The sequence below is a fragment of the Stigmatopora nigra genome, chromosome 2 (genome assembly GCF_051989575.1).
Source record: "Stigmatopora nigra isolate UIUO_SnigA chromosome 2, RoL_Snig_1.1, whole genome shotgun sequence".
Lineage (NCBI taxonomy): Eukaryota > Metazoa > Chordata > Actinopteri > Syngnathiformes > Syngnathidae > Stigmatopora > Stigmatopora nigra.
Genome location: NC_135509.1, coordinates 4,801,484 through 4,819,744, shown reverse-complemented (window position 1 = coordinate 4,819,744; position 18,261 = coordinate 4,801,484). Strand labels below are relative to the sequence as shown.

Below are 18,261 nucleotides of genomic sequence, written 5' to 3'. Positions count from 1 at the left end.
TCTCAAACACACAACATCATAATACACCTTTTTGGTATTTGACTCCCTCACAATAACAGCACTCAATGTGTCACTTCAAGGTACCATGCACAAGAATTATATATTTTATTGGGCCAAGCCAGATTGGAAAATGGAAACTTTGGCATGGTGCAGTTGCTCCAATATGAGCAAGTCTTGTAGGTCTGAGACGTTGGTTGTATGTATTTCCAAAATCATCTCTGTTTAGGAAACCCATAAAACCAGCATCTTTGTTGAGCCGTTAACACTGAATTGCATTGACAGCTCGCCATTTTTCACAGTTTAGATTGGCAAATAACACCCTGGTTGGGACTGATTGATAGTGTTGATTTGTGTAAAATATGAAAAATTTAGACTTGGGAGGGCCGAGCCTGATGCAAGGAATATGTAGCATAATACTCCTGGACTCCTGATATCAGATTTCTCTAGAAATGGTTGATACTCAACAAAATAATAATACAAATAATAATTTAAAAAATAGAACAAATCGAAAATAGCCACATGATAAAAATTGCAGTGAAGTTTTTTGTGTTTATGCATTGCAGTTGTGGAGAATCAAAGATCTTGAAGATAATTTAAGTTGACATAAGTGTGTCATATTCAAACGCATAGGCAGACATAAAAGAACTAACTGTGTGTCAACCTAATTGAATTTAGCACAGTTTAGGACTGGGAAAGACATGTTATGGTAAGTAGTAGCATGATAGACAAATTAATCAGAAGATTTTCTGGGAGTCTTAATTCTTGACATACAAAGTGTTAAAAGCCCCTGCAAAAATGAACCACCCTACTAAGTTTTGTATTTTTCTTTATTATTTTCAGATGAGCTTAAGACTGTTATTCTAAAATGGTAATTCATTACCTTTATAATTGTTATGAGATTGCCTTTTCTACAAGTTCCATTCTCCATTTCTGAAGTGTAACGATCTAGCTGGTTTGCCAATAATTATGGTCCAACCTATGAAATAATGTATGTAGCTGCTTCCTTAATGGACAACCTCAGTTTTTTTTAAATCATGCAGATAAGACATCCTAAAAATGCATGCTAAATGCACAAACGGCAGTAATAAAACAACAAAAATAACTGGTGCACTGTGGGCCTTTATAAAATAAGGTTATTAGTTAGTGCACCCAAAAAACAGTGCACTCTATTTACCCTAAACCTTAAGTGTTGCCTCAGGGTGTCTTCAGATTGAAAAGAGTATTTATTTCAGTTAGTGGAAGAGCCCAAGGAGAGAATAACATGGATGATTTAGCCCACCATAACAAGCTAACACATTTATTACATCCACAAAGCAGCTTATGGTTTAGAATCTGGATGCAGTGTAAAGAATGTACCAAGGAGAATATCATTTTGGTGAAGACCTGGTGAAGCAAAAAATTACTTAATATTGTCCACATACGTGTTCTCGGAGCTCAATCCTACTTCCATTTTAATTTGTCTATCTTAGACCTGATATTAATACTACTACTATGATAATCCTAATACATTTCTTACTTAAAAATTTACAAACCGATTTGACAGTACGAAAAATGTAGGAATTCGTTGCATGCGGAATATTTTTTGCAGAGATTACAATCAGAATAAAACAAATGTTACTTCAAATGTCCCTCATCTTGTTTTGTGTATGACCTTTTACATACATTACCCAAGATCTATTTTAAATTGTAAAACAATACAATTTAGGATAAGTGTTAAGACAAGCGGGGCCTCACAGTTCTATATGCTGATTCAGGGTGTCACCTGCCTGCTGCCTAAAGTCAGCTGAGATAGGCTTCAGCACCCCCCATGACCCTTGTGAGGATAAGCGACTCAGAAAATGAATGAATGAATGTTAAGTCAAGCCACATAGCTGCTACACTAGAATCTGTTAAGTCAAACAAAGCCTTAAGAGGTAGCTCATTTTAGAATTGAAACATCATGCATGGATCCACGTGCAATTAGACTGATAGAATTAATTTCTCATTAAGAATTCAGTTGATTGCGTGGAATAGATTTTTGATTAAGCACATCTGGAAAGAATTAAGGCACAATCAAGGCGACGATTTGCTCCAACTCAACTACCGTAGGTGGTCGTTCACAAAAGAAGACGTTAGATGGCTTCAGCAATGACAACTGCTATACTTCATGGCCACTAAAATGACAGCTCAAAAATGTTGTGCATGAATTAGGAAAAAAGTAAAATATGAAAAAACAATCCAACACAAAGTATAAATAACATATGGAACATATAAAAGAAACTACTTCTCTGAACAACGTTTAACTTAGTAGTGCAAATGTTATCCAAATGTGCAAAAAAAACCCATAAAAGGCTATGAGTTTTGACACTTTTTTAACATCTGTTTAAACAACAGACCAAATAGGTTATTTTAAAAGTGTCCAATAACAATGTTAAGTTGGGAAAATGGTTCCTCCCTTCAAAGTGCAACAAGTACTTTGTGCTTTTATTTCTTAAGAAAACAAGATTTTACCTAAGCATTTTAACATACTACAATTCACTCAGTACCGAGTTGGGAAGGGGCCAGCTAAGACATTTTAATGGTCCAAGGAAGTGAATCAGGCTCCGTCTGAGTCTTAGACGGACAAAGAAAAAGACAGACAAAAGATGCAGAAACCACTGTAAAAGAAGAAAATGGGTGTCTATTGTCTTAGCTCTATTTTCTTTTTTGGTGCGTTTCATTGTTCATGTCGTGCATGTCACACAATTGCTGTACTCGCAAGCCTGTGTCATTTTGTGTTTAAACTAGTGCTGTCAGGTAAGCGTGTTAATGGCGATGTCAACGTAAACCCTTTTGACACTGTTATGTCATATTTTAATAGGCGGTATATTATGGCCCTTTACATTCTTTGTAATTTTCAAGACAACACGTGCGCTCTCATGTGTTCCCAGAGCTGAGACAGAACAAGTCAGGGTGAACTTGGTTGTCATAGAAACTTAATTTGGATGCTTATGGCCAAAACAGGGCACATTTGAGCACTGCGAGTGCAACCACTCAGAGGATTGGTGAAAATCCCCTTTCTGATGTGAAATGTAACTTTGGCTTTTAGCTCAAAACTTAAAACTCAGACAGATTATGGCATTTATTGTCAGTTGTCTAGTCAGAATCCACCGATAAACTGTGCAACCAGTCTTCTTATGAAATGCATGTGCTTTGAGAGACAAGCATTTTAGGGAGTGAATAATATATTGGTCCAATCTTTAGAGCACAAACATAAAAAAGGGACATCTGACTGCAATTAAATGATTATACTTGTATGATACCAGATTCTTAAAAAGGAATGAAATTTTACAGCAACTGTGGCCTTTTGTGGAATAGTTTAGAGACCCATCCATTAAAGATATGGCTGAAAATTAAGCCACACTAATTCGAATTAAAACAATACACATTTGAATCTCATCTAACATGGTAAAACAACATTGTTACATTTGAGGGTTCCATTCTTTATAACCTTACAATACTGATCCAGGAATCTGTTGACAACATTTGTCGTTGGGCATATTATTGAGAAAGAGAGGAATCCTGTTTATAAACAAAGCCATGGCAACCTTGGCCTTTCCTTCTAGTTCTCACACAAGCTTGCCTTTACACACACAATGCTGACACTCGTAGACACACACAGTCACGCACCAAAACGAGCACGTGGAGCAGCAGGCTTATTCTAAACTATAGTCCCCATCTTGTCATCTGCCTGGATATGACCCAGAAATACAGTCACCGGAACAAATAGGCCACTGCCATATTAATCTGCACCTCCACAAATTGATGGAAATATCAGTTGGTGCGTTCACACATTAAGCTCCCTTCTAGCTGATTTAAAAAAAAACTTTCTCTCACTAACAGGCTGTCATCGTGACATAATGTAGCATTAAAGAAAAGTTGAACCCCTGCTTTTCAAACGCCATAAACAGGTAATTGTAAATGAATAGAGGGGGGAAAAGTGGTCTATTCTCAGTGAAAAGCTTTGAGTGGCACAGTCAGACAAAAATTACAGAGATTCTGTAATTGCAGCTTCAAATAAAGCACAGTACTTGGCAGGTAGAGTAGGAGTCTGCAGAGATGTGCCCTCATTTCTACGCAGACAGCGCTCTGGCACGTGTAGGAGTCCTTTTATGCATGCATGCGTGCTCCTGAGTTTGCATTTTGCCTCGGCGCTATTTATTTGTGTCTGACATGCTATGTGTGTTTCATTTATAAATGTGTTTGGGTGTACGTGTATGTGAGAAAAAAAAGGGAATAGATTTGAAGGGTTAATTAGTGTGTCGTCTTGAACAGTGTGCAGTGACAGGAAGGGAAGGCAGGTTTTCCTTGCCAAAATCTCTACACATGGTACGCTGCATGCACATTTGTCTGTAGCAGACAGGCACACACAAAATAGATCTAACTGTAGATGAGGACATTCATTCAGCACCTCTGTGCCCAATTGTAGCCTACATGCATATATATTGTCATATTTTCACACGCACGCCTGAGTTGCTGAACCCAAATTAGTTTCCCGTTGCTACAGCAAAAGTACACTTTTATGTCAACTGCAACCTTGTTACCATGGATATATGTATATACAAGAGAAACTGTATGCCCTTGTAGTCAAGGGCCAGATGACAGCATAGCGTGAGGGAGTGTGCGTGAAGACAGACATGTCCACATGGACATTGTCTTCTTCATCCTTCCTTCATTCAATTTGTTCTTTAATATACACACACACAGCTTACTCAAAATAGGACACTAGGTTCATTCAGTGGTCAAGGAAAGAGGCTACTGTATTATCTCGAACAGATAAACATGTTAAACAAGCATTGATCTATGCTGTTTGTCCCCCACCTCATATACCCTCAGGTCTGATGAAATCTTAAGACTGCCAGCGTTTGTGTTATTAAATCCTCCAGTATTAATTTTGCACTAATTGAGTAAGGGATTCATTCCCTGTTTACCCTGAGTCTTTAATGGATTAAATTCCGGATGGGAAAGCCTGTATAAAAGACTATATCGAGACTTAAATCAAAAGCGAAACGCTGTTCCCACTGGGGAAATGTTAGAGTGAACGAGAACTAAGAAAGCGAGATAGAGATCATCAACTATTGATAGGGTCGGATCTGGTACAGCTGTAGACAAAATAGAGAATATGTTGAATTTCAAGTTGCATATCCCAGCAAACCACTGATAACTGTCTCTCTGTGATATAAGTTACTATCACATGTGATGGAGTGAAAAATGGGTGGAATTAGATCTTAAACAATACTTTCCTGAATAATTAAAACTCAAGCATTCTGAATATAGTTATCAGACCAGTTCATGTATAATTTCACATCGGGTGCTATAGAATATTAGACATCAAGAGTATATCTTCCTCTCAACAAATCCAATAATTTGGAATTTTCATTTTGACATTTACAGGAAAACTCACCTTCAAATTTGATCAAAAACTTACATTTTGAGGACTGTCCTTTGTAACATCAAGAAATAAACTTGAATGATTTCAGCAGTCTTCACTCTAGAAAATGTCTAAGGACTTTCCTAGCAGATTTTGTTCTTTTAGTTTTTGATGACACTCATTCCAAAAGGACAAACACATTCCTATGAGTGAAAATTCAAACTCATTCATGAATAACGTATACTGTAAAACTTGATGTCAGTTTCGCATTTGGCATTCAACACAAAAGTGTAAAAAATGCATAGAAATAAAAACAAATAATAATTTAAAAATAAATAATAATTACCTGACTGCGGTCCTTATCCACCTTCTTGAAGCACTTGTTTAGCGACAGATTGTGGCGCACTGAATTCTTCCATCCTGTAGGGGCGCTTGCAAAATAGGGAAAATGCTCAAGGATCCAACCATAGATATCTTTTACCGGGAGTCTCTTGTTTGGCGCATCCTCAATAGCCATAAAGATCAAGCAGCTGAAAGAGTATGGTGGTTTTCTGTTGGCCCCGGCCGCCAATTCATATGCCGAGTGTGCATCACCCAGTAAAGGGTCGTCTGGGCATGGCGACGTGGAAGAAGGCGAGCGTGGGTGCTGACCATCAGGGTCTAGGAGAGGGGAAACGCTACGCAACCCTGAATGGCTGAAGCTATTGAGTAGGTCAGTGCTCTCATGGAGCCAGGAAAGACTGGTGAGTTCCTCGTCTTCAGCTTTGGAGAAAGAGGCTGACAAAGAAAGAGAGAGATCTGCCGCCTCTGCTTCAGACGCCGCTGTTGCAGCATCTCCTTGTCTGTAGGGTGGGCTCATGCCCTGTGAAGCACTGGCTCCACTACTTGGGCTCTGGGCCTTCTTACTGGGAGGCATGGTGGGTCCCATCCAGCCCAGGGCTCACTCCTGCAATGGGTAAAACATAAAGGAATTAGTCATGGGAGAACCCAAGAATAATTATAGTCTTGAGGAAGAGGCACATGGAAGAAAAAAAAGACAACTGAAGAAAAGGGAGAAATAATCAAGGTCATCTTTTGTCAGTCATTTGTCCTCCTCATTTTCTTAAAGGCCAAAGGGTAGAAACAAAACACACTCTTTTGACCACATTTCCAATTAGACTGCCAAAGACATCAGCAAGAAAGTGTACATCATCATTTTTCTTAGAGGCTTTTTATCCATTTCTCACTGGGATGGCAAATTTAGTGCTTCACTGGTTGGGGAAATCCGACATGTACAACTGTCAGCCAATTACTGGCATGCCATGCAAGTATTGACATACAACAAGGTTGCTGTCAGAATATAAGTACTCTATTAAAAAAGTGTCTGTGACTGGATTGAACATTATATGCATATTCTGTAACATTTCAAGAACATGGGACTATGTACTTAGTCGATGTACTGAATAGACTGTCTGTTTTTTAATTCAAGTACAAATGCATAATATAAAACTTGACTGATCTCCGTGGCATCTGTGCTTTTGTATAATGTAGGTATGTTGTGTTTAATTGTTTGTATATTATGTCCTATTGAATAAAAAAAAATGGGCAAAGAGCTTGAAAACACAAGTTACAGAGGTTTGCTTGATCTAGATTGCTTTGTGTGGCAGCAACATTAAGACTACCCTAGTTATAGTCCTAATTTACTTCCTACTTCTGGGTCGTCTTGTTGCTTTTGTGTTGTCGTTTCAAATTTGCATTTGTGTTGTAGGCAATTGAAGTTTGTTTTGTGGCTACAGGGTCATGTTGTAACTATTTGATTCGTAGAGTTAAGTTCATTTTATCTTTCTGTCATCTATGTTTTGACCGGTTCATTTATAACACAGAAGAGTGTTTTTTGTTTGTTTGTATTTTTAGGTTTTAGTCACCTCACATGTTTCGGCGTGTTACTTCCGCCTTCTTCAGACTCCGACACTCTAACACGCCGAAACATGTCAGGTGACTAAATTCTAGACAAACGTTTTATATTTATGTTTGTTTGAAGCCTGAAATTTGGCAAAAGGTATAAAGTTCAATGGGGCCTTACTTTCGCGAGGCACTCTATGTGTATTTGGTGTTTTGTGTTGATTTATTCTTTAATTTTTTGTGGAAATTACAGTAATAACAGTAAGAAAAATAAAGGGTATTAGAAGTTGTTGCAATCCATGCAATTAAAGGGGGTAAAGCGCTTTCCAGTGCATGAAAAAATTGAAAGAACTTCATTCTGACAAATAGTTGTGAAACAACCTTAACACGACTAGACAACGGTCCACAATAAAACATTTGCAAAGGTCAGCTAGTTTAAGATAAAATATTTACTATTTAATATTGTCAAAACTAACAAAAAAGTGTGGGAACAATGTCAATCCACACTTAGCCTAGCAAACACAAAAAAAAGCCTGCTCATCAAAACATCAATGGTTACACTTAATGTTGCATGCAAAGAGATATGTATGCATAAGAAAGGATAGTCAGACACACAGGCACACGCACCAGAGAGCAACACCATTAGGATAGAGGGATTAAGTCCAGATATGTTCTGGCTGGCCCCTGTGTGGTGCGATCACTCTCTAATCCAAGGTGATCATCTCCCGATCTGTCCCCTCACTCTTTGTGATTGACGGGCAGCTGTCACCCCTGGCAACCTACAGTGCCATGACAACTGTCATCTTACTGCAGTTCCAGCCGCGTTACCATAGCAACTAAAGAGAAACAACACAGCTCTACTCTCGTTATGGCGCTTCTCACGGCTCTGTCTGCTCTTCCTACCTATTTCCTCATCTCTATTTCAATTTCCTACCGAAACTGATAAGTCTGCTACACAGTGTCGATAGGCTGTAGTGGAAGGACTTTGATAATAAAGAATTGTATTGAATATATCGGCGTACACCCTCACAGCCTATAGTCATGCCGCCGCTCCAGTTGGCTCTCTCTTAACCGAAAGGAAATGCCAGCGAGCTTATTGCCTTTGATCGTCCCTTTCCTCTATTTTTGCACACATTCTGACAGCAACATGCTCATTCAACAACCTGTACCTGTCTGAGAACGTGCACCGTTGCACCAATATTGACATTGAGTGTAATGAATTCAAATTGCCCAGGTGACTTTAAAAGTGAAGGCTGAACACTGTGGGCATCAAAAGAATAGGCAATGGCGAGGGTGTTCGACAAGCTTTTCAAGGTCTATTGTGTCTCTCTATGTATGACATGACCCGGCTTCTCCTGGAGTAGAAGCAAGGTTATCTTTATGTGATTGATATTTTGGTAAAAGACCACTGGAATGCGAAGATGGGTCTCGTGCTCTTCTTCCCTCCATCTCCTCGCCTCTTTCTCCTTGTTATGTTGCCATAGCGGCAAGGGGGCCATGAAACATTACGGCTGACAGTAAAGTCATCTCATTTTACTGTTGCTATGACAACAAACTCCTCACTGTTGGTTGGGGCCAGCGTAAGCTGCCGCCCAAGCCTCCCGCTTGAGCGTGTGTGTGTGTCTGTGAGTGGAAGTGGATGCATGTGTGCATGTGTGTGTACCATTGTGCCTCCCGTGGGTTCTAATAAAGCTTAACACACTTGCTCAGCTCTAAACAAACTTTCATGCAACTCCAACAGCAGCCCCCTCAAGAGCAACTGCTAAAGGACAAAGGCAGATATCGCTCACACTCAGACAAAATGATGTTTGCTGTGTGTGTTGCATGTGTGTTATGAGTATGTTGAGCATGTTGGTGTGTGCTTGAACTCATTCTCACATTTGTTTGACAGATGGGATTGTACCATTTTCTCTGTTTTCTTTATTCTCCAGATCTCTTTTGTGTTTGCGCGCCTTGTTTTGATTTGTGTTTGGCATGTACACATTTGGCTTTGTGTGTGCATGCCCCCCCCCCCCCTGCATCAGTGTATGTGCGTGCATACAAGACCCAAAGTACACATTCTGATTATCTCTATAACTATCGCTCTACGTTACGTCTTATGCATACCAATGTGGTATAAAAGGTATAATGTGCAAGGTCTGAATGTGGCATCAGCCCAGCTCTGTTTGCAGTTTCTTACCTGATAACACATACCTCTAAAGAGACAATTCAATTAGAATAAATGACTTTCTCTGTTGGAAACACCATTGTAGAACAGTTGGTGGCTCCGATTATTCCTACACTGCTATGAATACAGATTCAAACGACAGATTAGAGGCAGCGTTGATGGAACTAAAATAGCACCCAGTGAGGTGCCACACAAAAGGTTTATTAAAAGAAAGAAAAATGTAGATAGTTGTATTGATTAGTTGCTTCAATCAATCTTACTAGTTAGCAGTCTACTAAAGTTAAACGTTGTGAATGGATGGCCATTTTGACATCAGGGTGGGATTGATTCCCAACTGGGTGGTGGTATGATTGGGAGTATGAATGGTTATCTGTTACTATGTCTGCCCTATGACTGACTAGTGAACAGCATAATTTCTGATATTAAGTCTCCCACGCTCCAACCAACTTAGCCTCATTAAGTTTGTAACCAGTAGATAAACACTAAGAATTAATCATTTTTAATGAATGGTTCTTGCTTGCTTTATTTTTTAAGCACTAGTAGAGACAAAACACTATAAGGGAAGCCCTTTCCTTTTTGGCTCCTTAACGAATGAAATATTTGTGTAAGTAATAAATACTAAATTATTTTATATTTACCAGTATGTTTGCTTTAAATCGATGGTCTAACATACATACTCTCTCTGTCTGAGGCATTTGCATGTGGCCATGTTTTGTTTTTTGTTTTTTCTTATCCAAAAAGTAAACATTTTTAAATCTCATGTAGACGTGACATACAGTAATGTCTAGGTCAGTCAGTGTTTATCCGCAAAACCTCCTTCCAATAATAAGCATTTTCCTTTTGCGGTAGAAAACATGTCCTGCCTATCCAAGCGTAAAACACATTATGCAAATTCACCACTTTTTTTCCTTTTTTCCCCAAATCAAATGTATAATGTTTCGTTGCATGTTTATTTGATTTGATTTGTTTTCAATTGGCAAAAAATGGATAGAAACTGTAGCCAAATGCAAAGGGAAGAAAAACATGCAAGGAGAAAAAAACTATATTATCCATATGTGTAACTGAGGCGGCTCGGCGGTTGAGTGATTAGCATGTCTCACAGTTCTGGGGTCTTGGGTTCAAATCCAGGTCCGTCCTCTTGTGTGGAGTTTACATGTTCTCCCTGAGCCTGCATGTCTTTTTCCGGGTACTCTGGCTTTTCCCCACATTCCAAAAACATGCATGGTAGGCTGGTTAGACACCCTAAAATATTTCATAGCGGTCATGAATTACTAACTACAAAGGCAGCCTTTGACAGATGACCAAAATTGTAAACATAAAATATTTTAATTTTGGATAATCTTAATTGTTCACTGCTGACCTCGACTCAACATTCTTGTCAAGCTTCTGTGAATATTAGTGTACACAAGCCAAGAAGGTTAGGAAATTCCTCTGAGGGTAAAGACTAATTCTCATTCGCTAATTGACAGTGTAATCATCTTACAATGTGTTCACGCTCTATCCGATAGAAGTCTAAATCACATGTCACATTTACGTAATCCTTAGAAGATCTTCATTCCCATTTGGCTGCTGTTTCTGACTTTTAAGTTTTTGTATGCCAAAGCCAGAAGAAACATTTCGATAATATCCTTCATAAAGTGAGATGAAGTCTGCTAACTCCTGGCTGCTATATTCGCAAAACTAACTTCCAGTGAAATCCCTTCGGTTATCAAGTTACAAACACCCAGCCACCCAAAACCACATCAGTAGAAGAATATTAAAAATAAAACCAATATAGGCTTATGACATGCTGTCAGTGCTGCATTTATGTTCTATTCTGGGCCCTTAGTGAACTGAAACAACTATTATAACTTTGTCAGTTTGATCCCCACTTGTGACATATGTTGCATGTCACATCCTCCTGGCTCTCCTCACTTTCCTGTCAGTCTTCACGACTCAGTCAAATAAAGACAGTCAAATAAAATACTCCCCATGCCCACCCTACTATGATGTAGTGAGGCTAAGGGTTGAAGATAGTAGAGAAGACTGGTAGGAGTTATTACCTTTCGGAGTGCTTAGCTGAACCTGACTCTGGTCACAGTGATAAAGCAGACAGTCAGATGTACCGAGGCAAAACTAATCTGCACTTTTTGATGACAAAAGACGACCTCTATCACTCCTACACATAGTCAGTTTGCCTGGAATTGGAGCGAGAGACTGATCAGAACCAGAAGATGGAAAGCAAATCAGAATGTAGAATGTAATAACTTCTGCTACTATGTCAACAAGGAAGGTAGCTTTGTTATAGTATACATTTTGAACCTCTGGACCTTCACCCCACCCCACCAGCAATTGATGTTTCTTTTGGACTCAACGCCAATCGCATTCTGTGAGGTCTGTTTATATACTCCTCCATGTCATCTACAGTAGCAAAGAATTATGGAATAGAGGAAAAGAGGTCAGGTGGTCAGAATATCCCAATGGACTACTGTACATCCCTCAGTTAGAAGCCCAAAACATTCACACAGAAAGAAAGAAAATGTCTACATGTGTTATTACTTTTGTAGGCTTGTTGTTTTAAATGTCAGTTACGTACGCACAATAAAGCTTCACCAAAGTGGAAATCTGCTAGTTTATACAAACAAACCCATTCTGAATTACCTAAAAACTATACCAACCATGAAATGAGCAATGCCGCAGAAGCCCACTGAACAAACACTGTCACATACAGTAGCCTGAAGGGGTACCAATACATACTAAGTATATATTTTCGAGTTACTGAGCATCTGCAACTACATTTTCTGAAAGTGAAAAAACAACAGTTGTCACTTTTCTCCCACAAAATGCAGTAAATGACTGGTCTGTCAATGCCAGCAGCCTTTCAAATATCTAGTTTCTCCTTTCTTTTGCCACATTACCACTCTTTGTTTTCACTACAGAAATATAGCTACAGTGGCCAGAGGAATCTACTTTTTCCTTGACAATCACACCTTGTTGTTTGTAGCACTATAAAATATTATAGCTTCAAATCGTTGTTCGCTAGGGGCTGCATTTTCTTTTTTGTTGCAGGGAGTTGGTTTATGTGCAAAGGTCATACACAGACTGTAATTTTCTCGTGTTTCTTTAGCTCTTTCTGTTTCATTCTTGTCACTCGATGTAACTATATTTAGCTGGTTTTAATCACCTGTTAGACCAAGTACACAACAAGTTACTGATAATATGTAAATTGTTGTCTAACTGGTGCTACTCGCCCAATTGTTCCATTCATTCATTTTCCGTACTGCTTATTTACACAAGACTTGCGAGGGGTGCTGGAGCCTATTGTCAGTGATATTAGTCACATCAAAAGCTTTGCAAGACATGACATCATCAACTTTGTTTCCCCAAATGACTGATACATATAAAAATTTATTTTTTATGCTGAAGGAATTCAACATAGTCCAATTTTAATTTAAAAAATACAGTCATAATACTAATACTATAACTAATAACTTATTTAGTTAACCCTCACTGACCAGTACAGGAAAATTAGTTTCATTTCCTTTCAGAAAGTGAGAAAACATGTAAAAGTAAACTAGTCTAATAAGTAAAAACCTAAAAGAAACAGGCTGTGCGGCAGGCCTTCTGCTATTTTACAATTCTGTCGTTTAGAAGAAATGTTATGCATGAAATATTTAACATTTGTTAAATTAGTTGTCAAAACTCACTGATAATGATTGGTACTTTGGTTGAACTTTGGCACAGGCTGCTTATGATCAATTCCAACTCAGTGATGTGTAAATATGATCTATGTGGTCTGTAACAGAGTGGTAACCTGTTCATGGTGTAGTCTGCCTTTCATCCAGTCAAATTGGCAAATACTCGAGCACCCCACGACCTGCGATAAATGGCATTGAAAATGGAAAGATTGATAGTTTACTTGGATTTAGTTCAGATGTTATTGGAACATTATGAAAGGATTAAATTAATCATTCACAACATCATTTAAACAACTGATAAACAGTATGCAGTAGCGATGATCTGATCATTCAGCCATCAACACCTGTTGGCATTACATTATATGTTCATGTAGAAATGCTAATACATTTATTTGATTAATATTTTGATTGCTGCTGATAGTACAAGTCCTGGTAGTATAGTGCAAAAAACTTAACTGAAAACTGATGGCACAAATCAATCCATCAAACAGTCTTACGACACATTTTGTCATCGGAACAACTATGAGCCCACTTTAAAAGACTATCATACAACCTGAGAGGCTTACAGCCAAATATCTCAGACACAACATATGTGATGTACAATGGAACAAAATCTAATACTGCCGGTGAATAATTCAAGACAGCACACACAGACACGCAGAGCCTCTGTGTTCCTAAGTAGGCTAACCAACAAAGCAAACAGACATTTGCGTCAGGCAAACAAAGTAAGCCCCCTATGATTCAATGGCATACAGCAGTTGTAAAGACACGCATATCATCGCAAACCTAAGATTGAGACCAGCCAATTTCAGATGCACGTAAAAATGTGGGGTTCTAGCGAGGACACTTGAAGGTGACTTGTGACTACAGGGGTTGTGTTTATGTGAAGGACACAGCACTTGAGTCAAGCTTTAAAAAGCCAAAGCCAGTCCACTGCATGACAGCAGCAATTACACAGCACGTTCCTGTTATAAACACTTGCTTGTTCACTCAGCCTCTTAAGTGTTTTCTCCATCACTGCAATCTTCTGGCGGAACATTAGAAAAAGGTATCACAATGTTTTGATCATTTCTAATGTTTTCTCATTTTTACCAAAGACCAATTAGAATATCGAGCAAATAATTTGCAGTTAAACCTTGTATGAAAAGAACAAATGGTTTGTTTAGATGATATTTGCCAAAAACAACTTTCAGGCTTTCCTTTGGTTAATAAAGTATCAACAGCAGAAGCACACATTAAAAAACTTAAACTCTGCTTATTTACAATGAATTTATGAAAATGACCCAATACATGTATGAAAATGTTTACTGTAATGTAATCTGCATTGTGATTGAACGGCTCTGGGGGAGTCCCATATACATTGACAGCTGCCCGCTTCTCTGTCAATGTAATTGCCAACCAATTGCAGACCCTTTCTTAATTTCTATCTTCCTATTGTCATATTTAAATTTTGTAGGATCATTTTGATATTGCAGCACCATCAAAACGTGTAAGAGATAAAAGACTCAAAAATCACAACACTCACAGAATTATAAATCTGTGTATTAACTAACTAGTAGAAGCAGGTAGCTCATAAACACTAAGGTATTCCAAAGAAGGGCAAGTCAGGACTGCACCTTAACTGGTATGCCAGAGGTTTTGTTTCACAAGTTTTACCAACATGGGAAAGTCCCAGCAATAACTGCTCACAGAAAGGTGGACAGAGGGCAAATAGAAAACAAAGTCAGATGGAAATATTAAAGGCATTTCAGTTTTTTTCTTGTTTTATAAAATACTGCACCCAGAATCAACAATTGCCCACAAACTGCTTTCATCTCTATCTTCTCAAAGGATGCTCAATGGTTTGGCAAATTTTGGATTCATCACAATTGTCTCAGTTTGAGCCTTAACAGTTTCTCATGAACCAGGGAAATTTAGACAGCAATGGATTTAAATGTGACAACCTAATAACGAAATATTCAGACTTCACAATGAAAGCAAACACCTGATATCATGGACATGTCTTCAAATCCCTCCCACCTGTGTTCAGCACTTTCCTCACTCCCTCAAAGGCATTCTCTGCCTGACAGTGAGCAGGTCCCTGTCGGCAGTATGTGCTCTTTCACACGGTTGAAGGAAACGTGAACAAGACAAAATGAGAGACTAAGGAAGAGTGGTTGAAACACTATAGAGTATCAAAGAACACAGTCAAGTGAGCTATAATAACAGCCAATGAAGGGTGCAGGTCAAAGCCAACTAGAGAAAAGCTTGGTGGACTGGATAAAGAAAGGACAATGATCTACAAGGTTACCCATATTGATGATAATTTGAAAACAAGCTATGACCAAGTATTTTCATCTATAAATGTCTGCAGCATCAACCTAAAATTTGTTTTTCCAAATAACAGCAATAACGAATAAACACCACTTTGAAATAAATGTCTGTCTATGGTCCTCTCTTCTTTTTCCCCTCTGGCTTCTTGACTTATCTTTAACAAGCAGCAACACAGACTCTCAGGAACTGGCCGTCAGTTTGTCACAGACCCAAAAAAAAAAAAAAAGAAAAATCATGCCAACAACAACTGGAAGAGACAGTCCAGTCCCATTAGGTTGTCATTTTGAGCTGAATTAGCCCCTTCATTCCATTTTTCCATCTTATGCATTAAAGTCATAAATGTTTTTGTGAGTTTGTATCTGAGACAATAGAGGTAGAGAAAATATGAGATGAGTAAGGCCATGCGAGAAGACAAAATATTGAGATGACAATCACTGCCCTTGTTCATAACATGCCTTGACCTTGACTACATCTGCTCACACAACTTATGACCTACCCTCATACTTCTGATCAAAATGGCATGGTTTGGTGTTCTGTAATGTATAAAAAATGATGCAGTAGGAGATATGGTGAATGGGAAAGAAATAATAATGAATTAATAGTCAATGGCAAAAAAAAAAACTATAAAAACGGTATCCTGTTCTTATCACAGCAACATCTGTTGTCACATCAATCATTTTGCCTATTACAGTAGCAGGTAATATTTAAGGGGTGTGTGCATGTGGGCATATTACTGTAAAAGATTTTTTTTAAATACATTGAGGGGTACAGGCTACTCATTAAATAATTCAGTGGTATTGTAACATTAAACAGGTGGACCACTTTTTCAGGCTGTAACATCTTAAAAACTCTAAGGATGCTCTTAGAATTGGGTGCGGATATAAATAATACACAAAGAATTAATTATTAATTACTTTAGTGAAGTAATGCAGGGTTAAGAGCAGATTTGAGGTCCTTTTTCCATAAAACCTCCCCTGCATACCAATGGATTGTGACCATGTGGGGAAGTGGCCGTGTTCTTTTTGTCAAGTCAAGTCACATTTATTTATACAGACATAGCCCATAAACACAACAATGTCTTAGAGGGTTTCACAGGCCCATAGGTGACCGAAAAATAGACAAAGCATGTATGGGGAAAATGGGAAACTTTGAGAATACTTCTTGTTTGATGAGCAAGTTATAGTGGAAGCCAACTTTCTTCAAGCCATAAAATTTAAATCTGATTGTAGTACAAATAATAGACAAGAAAATCCAATTCAAAGATTGAAGTATTTGCATTTATGTTGCATCCAATTTCCTTCTCCATGCCAAATCATGCAAACTACTTTGATTAAAACACTTCAAATTCTCTAAATCCTTTCTGTAACTGGGTAGATGTCATTTGCACACATGTTAGTGAGCTAGTGTGTAAAATGCAATTTCCATGACTGGCGGCACAATTAATAAGTGTGCATGTATGTATTATTTATAGTTTAATTTGTGTTTTGGTAAAATCTACATAAAAAACATGAACATTTAAAACGAAGGTTGATCCTTTAAAGATTAGTTGAATATTTTAAAACACAAATAATGTTTTGTCATGGATATTTTTTCTTTGCGTTAGATGGAAGCTGAATCATTGAAACGTACCTTTATGTGCTTGTCTCACCCTCTCATGGATCTCCCTGCAAAACACTCTTGGTGAGTTTACTTAGTTAACAAAGGTGCATGTGGGTGGCTCAATATGGAGTGAGCTTTCTTTGGATTAATCAAGATTTGAATAGGTTTGGCAATAAGCCGGTTGGTTTGCAGCCATGGGGGTTACTTATGGAGCATTCCTTGCTTATGTGTCATTTATTAGATGTTGATATTGTTTGTTTGAATATGAGGCACCCTTGTTTTTCAAGGTGCTTCAAGTAATACAAATATTTATATACTTGATCTTAAGTTTACGCTCTAAGTAACCCACCAGTGCAACGAAAAGTTTAATCATGGTCTTAAATAAAAAGACATTTTCATATACTCGATTAGGTTTTATTCACATAACGATACTATGTTCTCTATAAACCTACGCTTGGTCTGGTATCCTCTAATCACAAGATAAAGAAGATGGGCGAGAATGACTAAATAAATAAAGGACATGATCGCAAGTGTAAATGACGTGGAAAGACAAGAAAGAGGAAAATAGTGAGTGGGCGTAAAAGATAGAGGGTACTTATGTCCTAGGGTCATTAGCAACATTTCAAAGTCACCTCGTCTTTCAACATATGCTGGTTGACAGGTCCTGCCAACAAAATTAAAGATGAGGGTTGATGGTACTGTGATTAGCCATGTAACTTAGGGCTAAGTTATGGCGTGGCATTGACTGTGGTTCTTGCTCTTACTGTGCATGTAAAGACGCAATTGGAATTTTGGTGGTGGGGGTATAGGTCTTTGCCTGCGGAGTAGATATTAACCAAAACTTTCTCACTTCTAATGTTTTTGGAAAACAGGTGATGTGGACCAGGAGAACAACACACAATGTGTTTGATATTAGATCAATAAGTCCATCTTGAGCATATTTTATACTACATTCCTTCAGCAAAGCTTACATGAATACTCTCCCTTCTTCATTACGAAATGTATGCCAAAGAAGAAGAGAAAAGTGAAGGGCAATTGCTTGAAGTCTGTAAAATATAAGACCATAGTAAAAGTTGGATCTAAAAAGAAGTATTCAACTCTTTTGTTTTTATTTTACATGATAGACCTTTTGAACTTTTGAAATTCTCCTACTCCCTTATCTCCTGTTTTTGCATGACATGCTCGCACTAAAAAGCAAAGTTCAACATATTCATGTGCCCAGTGCCAAGTGTACG

At 38.1% G+C, this 18,261-nt stretch overlaps 1 protein-coding gene across 1 annotated transcript in view; it reads right to left on the bottom strand.

Moving 5' to 3' along the window:
• Window positions 1-18,261, bottom strand: part of ches1 (checkpoint suppressor 1) — a 51,464-nt gene that overhangs the window by 21,275 nt on the left and 11,928 nt on the right. Inside the window, exon 2 of the mRNA XM_077710231.1 lies at window positions 5,736-6,335. Coding sequence (XP_077566357.1) covers window positions 5,736-6,317 — 582 coding nt within the window. The 5' untranslated portion in view covers window positions 6,318-6,335. The remainder of the gene's footprint in view (window positions 1-5,735; window positions 6,336-18,261) is intronic.